We start from the raw sequence: 20,621 nt of genomic DNA, 5'->3' as shown, positions 1-20,621 counted from the left end.
CACCATCATTCTGATTCTTTGGACTCTTCTGGTTCAGAGGATTCTGTCTCAGAGATTGATGCTGATAAATCTTCATATTTATTTAAGATGGAATTTATTCGCTCTTTACTTAAAGAAGTACTAATTGCTTTAGAAATAGAGGATTCTAGTCCTCTTGATACTAATTCTATACGTTTGGATAAGGTTTTTAAAGCTCCTGCGGTTATTCCAGAAGTCTTTCCTGTTCCTAATGCTATTTCTGCAGTAATTGCTAAGGAATGGGATAGATTGGGTAATTCATTTACTCCTTCTAAACGTTTTAAGCAATTATATCCTGTTCCGCCTGACAGATTAGAATTTTGGGACAAAATCCCTAAAGTTGATGGGGCTATTTCTACCCTTGCTAAACGTACTACCATTCCTACATCAGATGGTACCTCGTTTAAGGATCCTTTAGATAGAAAAATTGAATCTTTTCTAAGAAAAGCTTATCTATGTTCAGGTAATCTTCTTAGACCTGCTATATCATTGGCTGATGTTGCTGCAGCTTCAACTTTTTGGTTGGAAACTCTAGCGCAACAAGTAACAAATCGTGATTCTCATGATATTATTATTCTTCTCCAGCATGCTAATAATTTCATCTGTGATGCCATTTTTGATATTATTAGAGTTGATGTTAGATTTATGTCTCTGGCTATCTTAGCCAGAAGAGCTTTATGGCTTAAGACTTGGAATGCTGATATGGCTTCTAAATCAACTCTACTTTCCATTTCTTTCCAGGGAAATAAATTATTTGGTTCTCAGTTGGATTCTATTATTTCAACTGTTACTGGTGGGAAAGGAACTTTTTTACCACAGGATAAAAAGTCTAAAGGTAAAAACAGGGCTAACAATCGTTTTCGTTCCTTTCGTTTCAACAAAGAACAAAAGCCTGATCCTTCGTCCTCAGGAGCAGTTTCAGTTTGGAAACCATCCCCAGTCTGGAATAAATCCAAGCCTGCTAGAAAGGCAAAGCCTGCTTCTAAGTTCACATGAAGGTACGGCCCTCATTCCAGTTCAGCTGGTAGGGGGCAGGTTACGTTTTTTCAAAGAAATTTGGATCAAATCTGTTCACAATCTTTGGATTCAGAACATTGTTTCAGAAGGGTACAGAATTGGTTTCAAGATGAGACCTCCTGCAAAGAGATTTTTTCTTTCCCATGTCCCAGTAAATCCAGTGAAAGCTCAAGCATTTCTGAATTGTGTTTCAGATCTAGAGTTGGCTGGAGTAATTATGCCAGTTCCAGTTCCGGAACAGGGGATGGGGTTTTATTCAAATCTCTTCATTGTACCAAAGAAGGAGAATTCCTTCAGACCAGTTCTGGATCTAAAATTATTGAATCGTTATGTAAGGATACCAACGTTCAAGATGGTAACTGTAAGGACTATATTGCCTTTTGTTCAGCAAGGGAATTATATGTCCACAATAGATTTACAGGATGCATATCTGCATATTCCGATTCATCCAGATCATTATCAGTTCCTGAGATTCTCTTTTCTAGACAAGCATTACCAATTTGTGGCTCTACCGTTTGGCCTTGCTACAGCTCCGAGAATTTTCACAAAGATTCTCGGTGCCCTTCTGTCTGTAATCAGAGAACAGGGTATTGTGGTATTTCCTTATTTGGACGATATCTTGGTACTTGCTCCGTCTTTACATTTAGCAGAGTCTCATACGAATCGACTTGTGTTGTTTCTTCAAGATCATGGTTGGAGGATCAATTTACCAAAAAGTTCTTTGATTCCTCAAACAAGGGTAACCTTTCTGGGTTTCCAGATAGATTCAGTGTCCATGACTCTGTCTTTAACAGACAAGAGACGTCTAAAATTGATTACAGCTTGTCGAAACCTTCAGTCACAATCATTCCCTTCGGTAGCCTTATGCATGGAAATTCTAGGTCTTATGACTGCTGCATCGGACGCGATCCCCTTTGCTCGTTTTCACATGCGACCTCTTCAGCTCTGTATGCTGAACCAATGGTGCAGGGATTACACGAAGATATCTCAATTAATATCTTTAAAACCGATTGTTCGACACTCTCTAACGTGGTGGACAAATCACCATCGTTTAATTCAGGGGGCTTCTTTTGTTCTTCCGACCTGGACTGTAATTTCAACAGATGCAAGTCTCACAGGTTGGGGAGCTGTGTGGGGATCTCTGACGGCACAAGGAGTTTGGGAATCTCAGGAGGTGAGATTACCGATCAATATTTTGGAACTCCGTGCAATTTTCAGAGCTCTTCAGTTTTGGCCTCTTCTGAAGAGAGAATCGTTCATTTGTTTTCAGACAGACAATGTCACAACTGTGGCATACATCAATCATCAAGGAGGGACTCACAGTCCTCTGGCTATGAAAGAAGTATCTCGAATTTTGGTTTGGGCGGAATCCAGCTCCTGTCTAATCTCTGCGGTTCATATCCCAGGTGTAGACAATTGGGAAGCGGATTATCTCAGTCGCCAAACGTTGCATCCGGGCGAATGGTCTCTTCACCCAGAGGTATTTCTTCAGATTGTTCAATTGTGGGGGCTCCCAGAGATAGATCTGATGGCCTCTCATCTAAACAAGAAACTTCCCAGGTATCTGTCCAGATCTCGGGATCCTCAGGCGGAGGCAGTGGATGCATTATCACTTCCTTGGAAGTATCATCCTGCCTATATCTTTCCGCCTCTAGTTCTTCTTCCAAGAGTAATCTCCAAGATTCTGAGGGAATGCTCGTTTGTTCTGCTAATAGCTCCGGCATGGCCTCACAGGTTTTGGTATGCGGATCTTGTCCGGATGGCATCTTGCCAGCCATGGACTCTTCCGTTAAGACCAGACCTTCTGTCACAAGGTCCTTTTTTCCATCCGGATCTGAAATCCTTAAATTTAAAGGTATGGAGATTGAACGCTTGATTCTTGGTCATAGAGGTTTCTCTGACTCCGTGATTAATACTATGTTACAGGCTCGTAAATCTGTATCTCGAGAGATATATTATAGAGTCTGGAAGACTTATATTTCATGGTGTCTTTCTCATCATTTTTCTTGGCATTCTTTTAGAATACCGAGAATTTTACAATTTCTTCAGGATGGTTTGGATAAGGGTTTGTCCGCAAGTTCTTTGAAAGGACAAATCTCTGCTCTTTCTGTTCTTTTTCACAGAAAGATTGCTATTCTTCCTGATATTCATTGTTTTGTACAAGCTTTGGTTCGTATAAAACCTGTCATTAAGTCAATTTCTCCTCCTTGGAGTTTGAATTTGGTTCTGGGAGCTCTTCAAGCTCCTCCGTTTGAACCTATGCATTCATTGGACATTAAATTACTTTCTTGGAAAGTTTTGTTCCTTTTGGCCATCTCTTCTGCTAGAAGAGTTTCTGAATTATCTGCTCTTTCGTGTGAGTCTCCTTTTCTGATTTTTCATCAGGATAAGGCGGTGTTGCGAACTTCTTTTGAATTTTTACCTAAAGTTGTGAATTCCAACAACATTAGTAGAGAAATTGTAGTTCCTTCATTATGTCCTAATCCTAAGAATTCTAAGGAGAAATCATTGCATTCTTTGGATGTTGTTAGAGCTTTGAAATATTATGTTGAAGCTACGAAATCTTTCCGTAAGACTTCTAGTCTATTTGTTATCTTTTCCGGTTCTAGGAAAGGCCAGAAAGCTTCTGCCATTTCTTTGGCATCTTGGTTGAAATCTTTAATTCATCTTACCTATGTTGAGTCGGGTAAAACTCCGCCTCAAAGAATTACAGCTCATTCTACTAGGTCAGTATCTACTTCCTGGGCGTTTAGGAATGAAGCTTCGGTTGACCAGATCTGCAAAGCAGCAACTTGGTCTTCTTTGCATACTTTTACTAAATTCTACCATTTTGATGTATTTTCTTCTTCTGAAGCAGTTTTTGGTAGAAAAGTTCTTCAGGCAGCGGTTTCAGTTTGAATCTTCTGCTTATGTTTTTTGTTAAACTTTATTTTGGGTGTGGATTATTTTCAGCAGGAATTGGCTGTCTTTATTTTATCCCTCCCTCTCTAGTGACTCTTGTGTGGAAAGATCCACATCTTGGGTAGTCATTATCCCATACGTCACTAGCTCATGGACTCTTGTTAATTACATGAAAGAAAACATAATTTATGTAAGAACTTACCTGATAAATTCATTTCTTTCATATTAACAAGAGTCCATGAGGCCCACCCCTTTTTTGTGGTGGTTATGATTTTTTTGTATAAAGCACAATTATTCCAATTCCTTATTTTATATGCTTCGCACTTTTTCTTATCACCCCACTTCTTGGCTATTCGTTAAACTGATTTGTGGGTGTGGTGAGGGGTGTATTTATAGGCATTTTAAGGTTTGGGAAACTTTGCCCCTCCTGGTAGGAATGTATATCCCATACGTCACTAGCTCATGGACTCTTGTTAATATGAAAGAAATGAATTTATCAGGTAAGTTCTTACATAAATTATGTTTTTTTGTAGAAAAATAAAAGCAGTTTTCTGTTTAAAATTTAAAGGAACAGTAACGTGTTTTTTTGTGGGGTATTTTCCAAATAAAATATCCGTTGCTTATCTTTTTATTCTGTTTATTGGTGAATAAATATGGACCAAGAGGCCCTGCAAGATGTTACATGTTCTTTATGTTTTAATGCTAATGTGGAACCACCAATCCCTTTCTGTTCCTCGTGTATTGAGAGAACTTTACATTACAGGGATAGACTTTTTTTCTGAGCCAACATTATCTAGAGCGGATGCTGTTCAGGAGCCTTCTGACAATGTACAAGATATGCCGCAGCTTTCTCCTCATATGTCCCAAAATTTATCGTCCAAACTTCCAGTGCCCTGCGCTTCCTCTCTTACTTCACCTGGAGTTACGTTGCAAGACATCGCTTCCCTCATGTCCTCTGTGGTTTCTGATGCGTTGTCTGATTTTCCCATACTGCAGGGAAAGTGCAAGAGGAAATGTAAACAATTAGTAAGTGAGGTTGCTGACACAGTCGTTGATATGCCGAAGGCCCCCTCCCAGAAACCTGAGGAGGATACTTCGGTAGCATCTGAGGGTGAAATCTCAGACTCGGACAGTGTAATTCCTTCGGCTGATACTGAAGTTGTATCCTTTAGGTTTAAGCTAGAACACCTCTGTTTGCTACTCAAGGAGGTTTTAGCTACACTGGACGGCGACACCACTGTTATGGTCAATCCTAAGAAATCTAGTAAACTAAACAAATATTTTGCTGTACCTTCCATGGTGGAGGTTTTTTCTGTACCAGATCGAGCTACAGAGATTATTGATAAGGAATGGGAGAGACCGGGTATCCCTTTTTCTCCATCCCCTATATTTAAGAAGATGTTTCCTATAGCAGACTCTATCAAGGAGTCTTGGCAGACAGTACCCAAGGTGGAGGGGGCAATTTCAATGCTGGCTAAGAGGACCACTATTCCCATTGAAGATAGTTGTTCCTTTAAAGATCCTATGTACAAAAAATTAGAGCGGTTACTCAAGAAGTGTGTATTGCTACCGTCACTAGTGCGGCGGCATACTGGTTTGATGCGTTGCCTGATTCTATTCGGACAGATACTCCCCTTGAAGAGATCCAGGATAGGATCAAGGCCCTTAAGTTAGCCAATTCATTTATCACAGATTCTTACCTACAGGTTATTAAACTGGGAGCAAAGATTTACGGTTTTGCTGTGCTGGCCTGCAGAGCCTTGTGGTTAAAATCTTGGTCTGTGGATGTGTCATCTAAGTCTAAGCTTTTGGCTATTCCCTACAAGGGGAAGACCTTGTTTGGGCCCGGATTGGCGGAGATAATTTCTAACATTTACAGGAGGAAAGGGTCATTTCCTTCTCAGGACAAGAGGAATAAGCAAAAGGGACGTCAGAGCAACTTTCGCTCCTTTCGAAACTTCAAGAGTAAACCTTCCTCTCCTTCTTCCAAGCACGAACAGGCTAAGCCTTCCTGGAGGCCTAACCAGTCTTGGAACAAGGGAAAACAATCCAAGAAGCCTGCTATTGACTCAAAATCAGCATGAAGGGTCTGCCCCCGATCAGGGACCGGATCTTGTGGGGGGCAGACTTTCCTTCTTCGCTCAGGCTTGAGTTCGGGGTGTTCAGGATCCCTGGGCGGTGGATATAGTGTCCCAGGGATACAAACTAGAGTTCAAGACTTTTCCTCCCAGGGGCAGGTTTCTTATCTCAAGATTATCTGTAGACCAGACAAAAAGAGAGGCGTTCTTAAAATGTGTTCAAGACCTTTCCTACCTGGGAGTAATAGTTCCTGTTCCTAGGCAGGAGCAGGGTCTGCGATTTTACTCTAATATGTTTGTGGTTCCCAAAAATGAGGGAACTTTCAGACCAATTCTAGTTCTCAAAAGTCTAAACAAGTTCCTCAGAGTACCGTCTTTCAAGATGGAAACTATTTGTTCCCTTCTTCCCTTGGTTCAAGAGGGTCAATTTATGACAACGGTAGATTTAAAGGACGCATACCTGCATGTTCCCATCCACAAGGACCATCACAAGTTTCTGAGGTTCGCATTTCTAGACAAACACTTCCAGTTTGTGGCTCTTACATTCGACCTCGCCACAGCTCCCAGAATTTTTTCAAAGGTTCTGGGATCTCTGTTGGTGGTGCTCTGGTTGCGGGGCATTGCAGTGGCGCCTTATCTGGATGACATTCTGGTTCAGGCGCCATCCTTTCAATAGGCGAAATCCCACACGGAAATATTGTTATCCTTCCTGCGATCTCACGGATGGAAGGTGAATTTGCAAAAGAGTTCCTTAGTTCCAACTACAAGGGTATTTTTCCTGGGAACCATAATAGATTCCTTATCAATGAAGATTTTTCTGACAGAAGTCAGGAAATTAAAGATTTTCGATTCTTGTCTAGCGATTCAATCCTCTCCTCGGCCATCAGTGGCTCAATGTATGGAGGTAATCGGTCTGATGGTAGCGGCTATGGACATCATCCCGTTTGCCCGTTTTCACCTCAGACCTCTGCAGTCATGCATGCTCTTCTAGCCTGGCCTCAGTTAGCTTTGGCCCAGGTCATCGGGTTCCAGTCGTACAACATAACTTCAGTGGCTTACAGCAACCATCAGGGAGGAACTCGGAGTTCCTTGGCCATGTCAGAGGTAGCCAAGATAATTCAGTGGCGGAGACCCACAACTGCTGTCTGTCGGCGATCCACATCCCAGGAGTGGGCAACTGGGAGGCTGATTTTCTGAGCAGACAGACCTTTCACCCAGGGAGTGGGAACTCAATCCGGAAGTGTTTTCCAGCCTGATTCTCAAATGGGGTCAGCCGGAATTGGATCTCATGGCATCTCGGCAGAATGCCAAGCTCCCGAGGTATGGGTGGAGGTCAAGAGACCCTCAGGCTTTACTGATAGACGCTCTGGTGGTACCTTGGAATTTCAGTCTTGCATACCCATTTCCCCCGTTCGCTCTTCTACCTCGGGTCATTGCTTGAATCAAACAGGAGAGGGCATCGGTGATCCTCATTGCACCAGCGTGGCCTCGCAGGATTTGGTATGCAGATCTGGTGGAGATGTCATCTCTTCCACCTTGGAGACTTCCATTGAGAAATTACCTTCTTCGTCAGGGGCCCTTCCTTCATCCATATCTAGTTTCTCTGAAGCTGACTGCTTTGAGATTGAACGCTTAATTTTATCCAAGCGTGGATTTTCTGAATTCATTCATTGAGACCATGATTCAGGCTCGTAAACCTGTGACTAGAAAGATTTACTATAAGATATGGCGTAAATATCTGTATTGGTGTGAATCCAGAGGCTACTCTTGGAGTAGAGTCCGGATTCCTAGAATTCTGTCCTTTCTCCAAGAAGGTTTGGAGAAGGGTTTATCGACAAGTTCCCTAAAGGGTCAAATTTCTGCCTTGTCTATTTTGCTACATAAACGTCTGGCGGACGTCCCAGACGTGCAATCGGTTTGCCAGGCCTTGGTCAGGATCAGACCTGTGTTTAAGCTTGTTACTCCTCCTTGCAGTCTTAACTTAGTTATTAAAGTTCTTCAAAAGGCTTTGTTTGAGCCAATGCATTCCTTCGATATTAAGTTGTTATCTTGGAAAGTTTTTTTTCTTGTTGCTATTTCATCTGCTCGTAGAGTGTCAGAGCTCTCGGCATTACAGTATGAGTCTCCTTACCTTATTTTTCATTCGGATAAGGTAGTTTTGCGTACTAAGTTAGGGTTTCTCCCTAAAGTAGTTTCAGATAGGAACATTAATCAGGAGATTGTTGTTCCTTCCTTGTGTCCTAATCCTTCTTCTCAGAAGGAACATCTCCTGCACAATCTGGACGTGGTGCGTGCATTCAAATTCTATTTACAGGCGACTAAGGATTTTCGCCAGTCTTCTGCTCTGTTTGTAGTCTTCTCTGGGAAATGTAAAGGGCAGAAAGCTACGGCTACTTCTTTCTTTGTGACTGAAGAGTATCATTCGCTTTGCCTATAAGATTGCTGGACAGCAGCCTCCTGAGAGAGTTACAGCTCATTCTACGAGGGCTGTTTCCTCTTCCTGGGCATTCAAAAATGAAGCTTCTGTGGAACAGATTTGCAAGGCTGCAACTTGATCCTCTCTTCACACTTTTTCAAAATTCTATAAATTTGATACCTTTGCCTCAGCAGAGGCTTCTTTTGTGAGAAAGGTTCTTCAAGCAGTGGTGCCTTCCGTTTAGGTTCCCTGTCTTGTCCCTCCCGTGTCATCGGTGTCCTCTAGCTTGGGTATTGATTCCCAATAGTAATTAGATGATCTGTGGACTCATCATGTCATTGGAAAGAAAACAAAATGAATGCTTACCTGATAAATATATTTCTTGACACGATGAGTCAACGGCCCGCCCTGTTTTTTTAAGACAGGCTTTTGTCATACTATAAACTTCAGACACCTCTGCACCTTGTTGCTTCCTTTCTCTCCTTTTACTTCGGTCGAATGACTGGGGTTGGAGGGAAGGGAGGTGATATTTAACAGCTTTGCTGTGGTGCTCTTTCCCACCTCCTGCTGGGCAGGAGTGATCCGTGGACTCATCGTGTCAAGAAAGAAAGAAATTTATCAGGTAAGCATACATTTTTTTTTTTTTTTTTAGCAAGACTTTATTCTGTTTGATCTGAACCAGAACAGGGATCCCCTAGTAGGGCGACACATTGTTGTACTTTGCACAGTTTGTCATCCTTCACATTTGAGAGGTTAATTAACCATTTTAACATTTTAATTTAATCCACAAGGAATATAATCAATAGACCATAAAATGTTAGTTCATTCATTGTCAAGGCTAATATTGCATTTATGTTTTTTTAAAGTTTTAAAAACCTATTTATTGTTGAGACTGTATAATTCAAATGTGTTACATTTATCTTTAAAGGGACAGTGTACTGTAAGACATTTTCAACTTTACTGTATTCCTAATGATAGATTTTACCTGCTGGAGTGTATTAAATGGTTTACAAATAGTTCCTTTTTCATTTTGATGTTTTAAATAGCTACTTTTGCCTGTCGTATTCCCACCTATATTGTACGTTTCAGTACCGCAGTATTGGCTGTAAACAGCTATGATAACATGAAGCAGCAGATTATATCACACAGCCATTGGGGGGAAAGAACAATATGTACTGAAATGCTAATCTTCAATTGCTCTCTAGATGTTTGAATTTTTTGTATACAGGCACAGATAAGATAAAGATGCCTTTTGTGTATAAAAAGGAGCATAAGATAACAATCTTTGCTCTTACGGCAAGTTCAATTTATTTGAATGGGTTGTGGGTCAAACTTGCAAAAAAGACTATGTCATATATGTAAATAAACCCAAAGGAGCAATTTGACATATCTTTTATACTTGGCACCTGGAAACACACTAAGGAGGATCCAGTTTTACAGTACACTGTCCCTTTAAGTAATGAGGACAGTTTGCTCATCTAGAATGGTATAAATGATTTTATACTTTATTAAAAAGGCTCAGTCCATAAGAGAGGAGCTGGAGCAAGTAAGGGCAGAGAGAGACCGTCTGGCGTCTTCCATGAAGGATGTTGTTCACGGCGCAGAAGGTTACCAGGTAAACCATGTTCACTAACGATTATTTAGCCATTTTAAGCTGTAAGACTATTTTATGTTAATACATGCAAATATTAAAGGGGCACGCCAACGCAATAATGACTATCTAATTCATTACATCAATGTCCCTTGGTAACTATGCTTAGGTTGTAGACAGGAGTTAAACACATAGGTGAGCTGCCAAGCCAGCCTTTTGCAGAATGATTGGTGATTATGTGTTTGTTCCTAATTAGCTTACGTACAGTGCTCAGGAACAGCAATACATTGGGGCTTTATCTGTACTAGATACATTGTTACCAAAAGACATTACGTAAGTAATAAAATTAACTTTTAATTACATTTCTGTTCACTTTATTTTTACATAACTAATAGGATCTGTCCATTTTATGTTGATTATATTCTCACTTTGACTGTCTTTTTAACTTATTTAGACATCTGTTGCTGTTAACAGCATGGATGCATATTATATAGATCAGTGATTTTTAACCTTGTTTTTTTGCTGTGGCACACCACCATCCCAAAATTTTACAAAATCACACATTGCAGCCTAATACAGCATATATACATGCCTTCTACAAACTATACATGACATATTGACATTCATTCACAAACGATCATAATGATTGTCTGTTAATGAATGTCAATATGTCATGGTTGTAAATGATGCCTGATGAGCCTGTCACTTACCTCCCAATATTTCAAAATTTGAAAGAGGGACACCCCCGCACTGGGAAAAGTGTTATTTGTGGAGCACCTCCCTCTTCCTCTCCAGTGAATCTGCAATCCTCCAGTCATGTTCCTTGTGCTGAGAAGGAACGTGAGTGACATGACCTGGCTGGAACTGTTCTGGAGGAAGAGCAAAACTGTGCCAGCATGCATGGGGGATTGAAGTGTTGTGTGGTGCTTAGTGTAGAACCGGCACTAGGCACATGTTGTGGTGGGTGGGGGTTCCTTCCAAGTGTGAACACGGGTCGGGGAGGCGAGCTGTCGCTGCACAGTTACCCTCAGTCATCATCTCACTCAAAATAAAAAAACGGCCCAGAATAAAAAACAAGCAAAATTTAAAAAATATGTCACACTGTTGTCAGTCTCCCGTGGCACACCTGAGGATCTCTCACGGCACACTAGTGTGGCGCGGCACACTGGTTGAAAAACACTGCTATAGATAATTGTATTTGCTGTTTTTGGGTATAAATTGTTGTTTTCTTTCTTTACAGAATCTTTTAAAAGAATATGATAGACAACTGGAGCAATTAGAAACTGAGAGAGACCGATCTAATAATGCTGAACGTCAAGTGGAAGAGCTCTGTAGACAGCTCCATGCTGCTGCTGTTGAGGTTGTTCAATTTAAAATTAAAAAAAATAAAAAACTTAAGAATATAATCAAGAATGATTACTTTGCCTTACTGCCATACAGCCATGTTAGTACTGGTTGGTAGATATACTTTGTCAATTGCAGTTGGTAGAAATACCTGTCAAGTTTGGGAGGGTAAAAATTCCAATCCCTACGGAATACCCCTCCTCGTCCTGTTTGATTTACTTTTTACCTATTTGAGTTTACGCTGATTTGGAGCTTAACTCCAATTTAATCTAGTCTTATTTTGTATAGACGAATAAGGAAGGTTTGACACCCTCTCTGTATATCATGTTGTTGAGGAGCCACCATCAGTTATATTTGTACAATGGATTGTGGTTGACTCTGAATGAACTCTGTATAGCTCACTCTCACCTGCATAGCATTATTCTGTGTTGTTTCCTTTATGTTTTACCCTGTGCGTATCCTGCTCCAGAATACACATCAGATTGTGTGTGTTTTATTTGTAGCAACTGTATGAATAATGGGCCGGTCTGTATGTATTTAGGTATATAAGTGTTTGTGCATTGTGTTTAAAGCTACCCTGCTCAGTGCTATAAACCTGCTATTGTTTTCATGAAGTCTGCTGGTGACGTCATGTAAATGATTACATCATTTGGTTCTGTTTTTGTTTTACATTTTACAAGCATTATTTGTCTTTATCTTAAACAAAACCTTGTGTTTCTTTGATTTCTGTCTCACATTAGCACCTGCCTATTTAGATCCTTGTCCCATCTTCAAGTTAAGTACACTTTAGTAGTTGCTAAGTTGCCTTTATGCTATGTTTCCAGAGACAGATGTTCCTGGCGTGCTTGCTATCCCTGTAGGTGTTAAAAAGGGACAGTAAAGTGAAACTTTCATGGTTAATATAGATCATGCAATATTCCATTTTACTTCTATTATCTAATTTACTATTTTCTCTTGGCATATTTTGTTGAAAAGCATACCTAGGTAGGTACAGGAGCAGCAATGACCTATTGTGGGGCTATCTGCTGATTGGTGGCTATAACCATATATGCCTCTTGTCGTTGGCTCACCTGATGTGTTTTAATAGCTCCCAGTAGTGCGTTCCTGCTCCTTCAACAAGGGTACCAAGAGAATGTAGCACATCTGAAAATAGAAATAAACTGAAAAGTAAATAAATCGTCTACTATGACGAGATCCTCTACAGTCTATATGGCAGTGTTTTTGTATACAGAATGACCTTTGTGGTGCCTCTAATGCTGTTGTGCTTTTAATGAAAAGATCCTATTAGCTTGAGGTCTTGAATATTTCTGAGGGGCAGGTATGCTTGCTTCACTTGTGGATGTTAAGGATAAGTAATCCTCTGCTAGAGTAAGAGAATATGCAGACAGATTAAGTTGTGTGATCAATGTACTGTGTTTTTCTAGGAGACAACTTGTTCTATGCTAGCTTCTCCTTGTATTACTGCCCTTCTAGTTCTTCTCAACAGCTCACTTCATGCAGCCATGTCTCTTTGGGATAATGATGTGATCACATCCCTTCTTGAATCTATTTTACAGATAATTCTCCCCAAATGTATTTAACCAGAGTGCTAACAGGTTTAATAGTTGCATATCCAGGATCTGTCTTATCAAGCATACCATGCATACTTGTTCAAATTGATATATGTAAGGGCTCTTCTCTCTTTTGTATATGCTTTTCTAATTGATTAAAGGGATCTTAAATAGTTTGTCTCATTGTTGTAATAAATAAACACTAAACAGTTGCATATTGTAATGATTTCTATTGAAGGGACAGTCAACACCCGAAAGAACTTTATCCCATACCTTCGATGCGCCTGCACCGCATCCCATTTTCAACACCTCTAGCGTTATACAAGTAATCGGCCAAAGCACATACATTTTTCTAATAGAGATATGGCAGCCAAACTCCCCCCACCGTGACGTAATAGGTTTCAGTTTAATTTAATCAGCCAATCAGAATCGAATCCTCGGCTGGATTCTTAACACGCGTTCACACTTGCACTTCTGATTTCGGCTTGAAAACTGACAGAACTTAAAATTCTCTTGCATCAACGGTTCATACATGAACGAGCATGGCATTTAGTAAAGAAGGGGGCGAAGGAGGAGGGGGAGGAGCTTGGCTGCCATATCTCTATTAGAAAAAGGTATGTGATTTGGATGATTACTAGTATATCGTTAGAGGTGTTGAAAATGGGATGCGGTGCATTGTCATTGGCTGATCGAAGGTATGGGATAAAGTTTTTTCGGGTGTTGACTGTCCCTTTTACGTATAAGCATTATTCATGGATTTTAATGGATTTTACTTTTTATTTCTTTTTGTACACTATATTTGTACAGTGTCCATTGCTTCCCATAACAGTCCTGCAAGGAGCCGAAAGACTCTGTAGGAAGGTTTATCTTAGCCTGATGTCATAAAACTTCTAGCCATGTTTACTATAAAGTGAATATACTAAATAACAGGGTGTCAAGAATTGCTCATGCTCAGAACTGACAAAACAAAATCTTGGCTTTAAAACGTCTCCACTCTTATCACACTGGGGGCAGGGCTTCACTGAAAATTGGAATCTGTGATGGTATAAAACAAACACACAGAAGGGCGCCTCCTAGTGTAATAAAGTACGGATTGTACACAGATATGCAATATCAGATGGTCAGGTACTCACAAGTGTGGCAGCACTCACTCGTGCTTAGTTGCGCATACTGGAATCTCAGTGTCCCAGCTCACTGTTCAGTCTATGGTGTAGTCTCCAACCGCAAACGAACATGAACTGGCTCTCAGTCAAGTGATAAGTTTTAAAATCACTTTTATTAAAACAATAATAAAAACACTGTACAAAAATACCACTGTGTATTAAAATACACAGTGGTATTTTTGTACAGTGTTTTTATTATTGTTTTAATAAAAATGATTTTATGCACAACTAAGCACGAGTGAGTGCTGCCACACTTGTGAGTACCTGACCATCTGATATTGCATATCTGTGTACAATCCGTACTTTATTACACTAGGAGGCGACCTTCTGTGTGTTTGTTTTATACCATCACAGATTCCAGTTGACCTCTTGTTTGGGAAGGAGCTGCCATGAATTCAAGATTAAAAGATCATTGGAAGCCAGTCCAAGTGGACATTACATCAGCAGAGATTGACCAACCTATGGACTGATAAGTTACAGCATTTTGTATAAAGTATTACATTGTATATGCACTATATATATTTTTGCTGTATATTTAGCAAATTGTGTATACTTTATTGGTGATTTAGCATTATATATATTCTGTGTATACTAGCGCCCCCTTGAGTGGTGACAGAGAATTGTCATCAGGTAGGCTTCACTGAAAATTTCTAAGTGCTAATTTTGCAAGAAAACCAGTAAGTTACTGCTTTTTACACAATCTGTTTCTATTTGTTTTACTTTGGTTTAACATATTTGGGTTTTATTATTTATTTTTTCCCCTTTTCATATAATTTAGCCCTGAAAATTAAATCATTTCTAATTCTCAGAACTTGGAAAACACTCTGCTTACTTCTCAAGGCTAGTACAGCTACATATATGTTCCTAATTAACTTTAGCAAGTTTAACTCCACAACAATTCACTTTATACTAAGTTTATGACAATGACTAGTCTTGTTTGCAAACTAAAGCCCAGATTGACTCCTCCAAATAAGGTAAATTGTGAGTGGAGTTTGGAAAATAACTACGTATAGTAAAAAGCACTTAAGATATGTTAGAACTGTATTTCAATCACAAGGTGTTTACTGTTCCTTTAAGAAATTGTTAATTTCTATAAAATCACTTCAAATTATTCCATATGGGAAATGCAACTTTAACTCAACCATCAAAAACAAATCAACAGTTTTATCAGCTGAATGATGGGAGGTCTTAAATATGAAATTTAAATAAGTAGTGACAATAATACTGCATATAAGATGTCACTGTCAGACTTGCTTTGTTTATTAGCTAGTACTGTAGTTCAAACTTAGGCCTAGATTTAGAGTTCGGCGGTAAAAGGGCTGTTAACGCTCCGCGGGTTTTTTTCTGGCCGCACCATAAATTTAACTCTGGTATCGAGAGTTCAAACAAATGCTGCGTTAGGCTCCAAAAAAGGAGCGTAGAGCATTTTTACCGCAAATGCAACTCTCGATACCAGAGTTGCTTACGGACGCGGCCGGCCTCAAAAACGTGCTCGTGCACGATTCTCCCATAGGAAACAATGGGGCTGTTTGAGCTGAAAAAAAACCTAACACCTGCAAAAAAGCAGCGTTCAGCTCCTAACGCAGCCCCATTGTTTGCCATGGGGAAACACTTCCTACATCTGCACCTAACACTCTAACATGTACCCCGAGTCTAAACACCCCTAACCTTACACTTATTAACCCCTAATCTGCCGCCCCCGCTATCGCTGACCCCTGCATTACACTTTTAACCCCTAATCTGCCGCTCCGTAAACCGCCGCCACCTACGTTATCCCTATGTACCCCTAATCTGCTGCCCTAACATCGCCGACCCCTATGTTATATTTATTAACCCCTAATCTGCCCCCCACAACGTCGCCGACACCTACCTACACTTATTAACCCCTAATCTGCCGAGCGGACCTGAGCGCTACTATAATAAATGTATTAACCCCTAATCCGCCTCACTAACCCTATAATAAATAGTATTAACCCCTAATCTGCCCTCCCTAACATCGCCGACACCTACCTTCAATTATTAACCCCTAATCTGCCGACCGGAGCTCACCGCTATTCTAATAAATGTATTAACCCCTAAAGCTAAGTCTAACCCTAACACTAACACCCCCCTAAGTTAAATATAATTTTTATCTAACGAAATAAATTAACTCTTATTAAATAACTTATTCCTATTTAAAGCTAAATACTTACCTGTAAAATAAATCATAATATAGCTACAATATAAATTACATTTATATTATAGCTATTTTAGGATTAATATTTATTTTACAGGCAACTTTGTAATTATTTTAACCAGGTACAATAGCTATTAAATAGTTAAGAACTATTTAATAGTTACCTAGTTAAAATAATAACAAATTTACCTGTAAAATAAATCCTAACCTAAGTTATAATTAAACCTAACACTACCCTATCAATAAAATAATTAAATAAACTACCTACAATTACCTACAATTAACCTAACACTACACTATCAATAAATTAATTAAACACAATTGCTACAAATAAATACAATTAAATAAACTAGCTAAAGTACAAAAAATAAAAAAGAACTAAGTTACAGAAAATAAAAAAATATTTACAAACATAAGAAAAATATTACAACAATTTTAAACTAATTACACCTACTCTAAGCCCCCTAATAAAATAACAAAGACCCCCAAAATAAAAAATTCCCTACCCTATTCTAAAATACAAAAATTACAAGCTCTTTTACCTTACCAGCCCTGAACAGGGCCCTTTGCGGGGCATGCCCCTAGAATTTCAGCTCTTTTGCCTGTAAAAAAAAACATACAATACCCCCCCCCAACATTACAACCCACCACCCACATACCCCTAATCTAACCCAAACCCCCCTTAAATAAACCTAACACTAAGCCCCTGAAGATCTTCCTACCTTGTCTTCACCTCACCAGGTATCACCGATCCGTCCTGGCTCCAAGATCTTCATCCAACCCAAGCGGGGGTTGGCGATCCATAATCCGGTGCTCCAAAGTCTTCCTCCTATCCGGCAAGAAGAGGACATCCGGACCGGCAAACATCTTCTCCAAGCGGCATCTTCTATGTTCTTCCATCCGATGACGACCGGCTCCATCTTGAAGACCTCCAGCGCGGATCCATCCTCTTCTTCCGACGACTAGACGACGAATGACGGTTCCTTTAAGGGACGTCATCCAAGATGGCGTCCCTCGAATTCCGATTGGCTGATAGGATTCTATCAGCCAATCGGAATTAAGGTAGGAATTTTCTGATTGGCTGATGGAATCAGCCAATCAGAATCAAGTTCAATCCGATTGGCTGATCCAATCAGCCAATCAGATTGAGCTCGCATTCTATTGGCTGATCGGAACAGCCAATAGAATGCGAGCTCAATCTGATTGGCTGATTGGATCAGCCAATCGGATTGAACTTGATTCTGATTGGCTGATTCCATCAGCCAATCAGAAAATTCCTACCTTAATTCCGATTGGCTGATAGAATCCTATCAGCCAATCGGAATTCGAGGGACGCCATCTTGGATGACGTCCCTTAAAGGAACCGTCATTCGTCGTCTAGTCGTCGGAAGAAGAGGATGGATCCGCGCTGGAGGTCTTCAAGATGGAGCCGGTCGTCATCGGATGGAAGAACATAGAAGATGCCGCTTGGAGAAGATGTTTGCCGGTCCGGATGTCCTCTTCTTGCCGGATAGGAGGAAGACTTTGGAGCACCGGATTATGGATCGCCAACCCCCGCTTGGGTTGGATGAAGATCTTGGAGCCAGGACGGATCGGTGATACCTGGTGAGGTGAAGACAAGGTAGGAAGATCTTCTGGGGCTTAGTGTTAGGTTTATTTATGGGGGGTTTGGGTTTGATTAGGGGTATGTGGGTGGTGGGTTGTAATGTTGGGGGGGGGGTATTGTATGTTTTTTTTTACAGGCAAAAGAGCTGAAATTCTTGGGGCATGCCCCGCAAAGGGCCCTGTTCAGGGCTGGTAAGGTAAAAGAGCTTGTAATTTTTGTATTTTAGAATAGGGTAGGGAATTTTTTATTTTGGGGGTCTTTGTTATTTTATTAGGGGGCTTAGAGTAGGTGTAATTAGTTTAAAATTGTTGTAATATTTTTCTTATGTTTGTAAATATTTTTTTATTTTCTGTAATTTAGTTCTTTTTTATTTTTTGTACTTTAGATAGTTTATTTAATTGTATTTATTTGTAGCAATTGTGTTTAATTAATTTATTGATAGTGTAGTGTTAGGTTAATTGTATGTAATTGTAGGTAGTTTATTTAATTATTTTATTGATAGGGTAGTGTTAGGTTTAATTATAACTTAGGTTAGGATTTATTTTACAGGTAAATTTGTTATTATTTTAACTAGGTAACTATTAAATAGTTCTTAACTATTTAATAGCTATTGTACCTGGTTAAAATAATTACAAAGTTGCCTGTAAAATAAATATTAATCCTAAAATAGCTATAATATAATTATAATTTATATTGTAGCTATATTAGGGTTTATTTTACAGGTAAGTATTTAGCTTTAAATAGGAATAAGTTATTTAATAAGAGTTAATTTATTTCGTTAGATAAAAATTATATTTAACTTAGGGGGGTGTTAGTGTTAGGGTTAGACTTAGCTTTAGGGGTTAATACATTTATTAGAATAGCGGTGAGCTCCGGTCGGCAGATTAGGGGTTAATAATTGAAGGTAGGTGTCGGCGATGTTAGGGAGGGCAGATTAGGGGTTAATACTATTTATTATAGGGTTAGTGAGGCGGATTAGGGGTTAATACATTTATTATAGTAGCGCTCAGGTCCGCTCGGCAGATTAGGGGTTAATAAGTGTAGGTAGGTGTCGGCGACGTTGTGGGGGGCAGATTAGGGGTTAATAAATATAACATAGGGGTCGGCGATGTTAGGGGCAGCAGATTAGGGGTACATAGGGATAACGTAGGTGGCGGCGATTTGCGGTCGGAAGATTAGGGGTTAATTATTTTAAGTAGCTTGCGGCGACGTTGTGGGGGGCAAGTTAGGGGTTAATAAATATAATATAGGGGTCGGCGGGGTTAGGGGCAGCAGATTAGGGGTACATAAGTATAACGTAGGTGGCGGTCGGCAGATTAGGGGTTAAAAATTTTAATCGAGTGGCGGCGATGTGGGGGGACCTCGGTTTAGGGGTACATAGGTAGTTTATGGGTGTTAGTGTACTTTAGGGTACAGTAGTTAAGAGCTTTATAAACCGGCGTTAGCCAGAAAGCTCTTAACTCCTGCTATTTTCAGGCGGCTGGAATCTTGTCGTTAGAGCTCTAACGCTCACTGCAGAAACGACTCTAAATACCAGCGTTAGAAAGATCCCATTGAAAAGATAGGCTACGCAAATGGCGTAGGGGGATCTGCGGTATGGAAAAGTCGCGGCTGAAAAGTGAGCGTTAGACCCTTTAATCACTGACTCCAAATACCAGCGGGCGGCCAAAACCAGCGTTAGGAGCCTCTAACGCTGGTTTTGACGGCTACCGCCGAACTCTAAATCTAGGCCTTAGTGACCTAATTGTTATCCAAAGCAATTGCACTATGAAGTACTAAACCACACGATGTGTAAAGTATAAGAAAGTTCCAGTGTTCCACTCACTAATAGTATAAGTAAAATTTGTTTGCTTCATAACACAAAGATGGCCGCCGTGGTTAAACCAAGTAAAAAAATAATTAAAAACTGGTGGTTTTGCAATACCAATACATAGAGGTAATCACTCAATAAAATTAGGAACATTTTAAATGGTCAGGCAACCTACGTTGGATCAATTGAGATGTATTAACCCTAAGAGATAATTAAATAAGAAACTTTTATAACACAATACATGTTGTCAAAAGTGTAATTATTTTTAGATTACGAGTGGAGGTCAAATTTGCACCCCACGAGTGCTTTATCTGCGCTCAACTTTTTCTACCATTGCGCACAAATGATAGCGAACCACTTGTAATATAGCCCATAGTTGTTTTTGGTACCAATAGTCATACTCTAACATTAAAGCTGTTTATCCATATTGGTGTATATAAATATGTGTACAAATTGCATTTAGACTGAGGGCCTTTGACTTGGAACAAACACTTTGGCTGGTCCAAAAGACGATGTGTCAGTAAGATTTTCATACTTGTGTTTATAGCAAGATAATACCAATGTATAATATATATTTTTTTTCCTTACAGCAAGAGAAACTGACCTCTACAAACGAGGACCTTGTAACCCGAATAGATACCCTGCAATCCAACAATAAGTTACTTGAAGCACAAATACTTGAAATGCAGCGAGCCAAAGCTGCCCTGGATAAAGAATTTGAAGCTGAAAGGGTACAAAAGGAGCAGAAGGTTAAGGTAAATATAAGCATTATGTGTATCTTGCTTTCTTTCATGTAAGTGGCAAGAGTCCATGAGCTAGTGACGTATGGGATATACATTCCTACCTGGAGGGGGCAAAGTTTCCCAAACCTCAAAATACCTATAAATACACCTCCTACCTCATTCATACCATATTTTTACAAACTTTGCCTTCGTTGGAGGATGGTGAAGC

At 39.8% G+C, this 20,621-nt stretch overlaps 1 protein-coding gene across 1 annotated transcript in view; it reads left to right on the top strand.

The window, feature by feature from the left end:
* Positions 1-20,621, top strand: part of GCC2 (GRIP and coiled-coil domain containing 2) — a 312,711-nt gene that overhangs the window by 64,347 nt on the left and 227,743 nt on the right. Inside the window, exons 9-11 of the mRNA XM_053705442.1 lie at positions 9,947-10,045; positions 11,262-11,381; positions 20,261-20,425. Coding sequence (XP_053561417.1) covers positions 9,947-10,045; positions 11,262-11,381; positions 20,261-20,425 — 384 coding nt within the window. The remainder of the gene's footprint in view (positions 1-9,946; positions 10,046-11,261; positions 11,382-20,260; positions 20,426-20,621) is intronic.

This window comes from Bombina bombina, chromosome 3 (assembly GCF_027579735.1).
Source record: "Bombina bombina isolate aBomBom1 chromosome 3, aBomBom1.pri, whole genome shotgun sequence".
NCBI classification, from domain to species: domain Eukaryota; kingdom Metazoa; phylum Chordata; class Amphibia; order Anura; family Bombinatoridae; genus Bombina; species Bombina bombina.
This window is presented reverse-complemented; position numbering and strand designations above follow the sequence as displayed.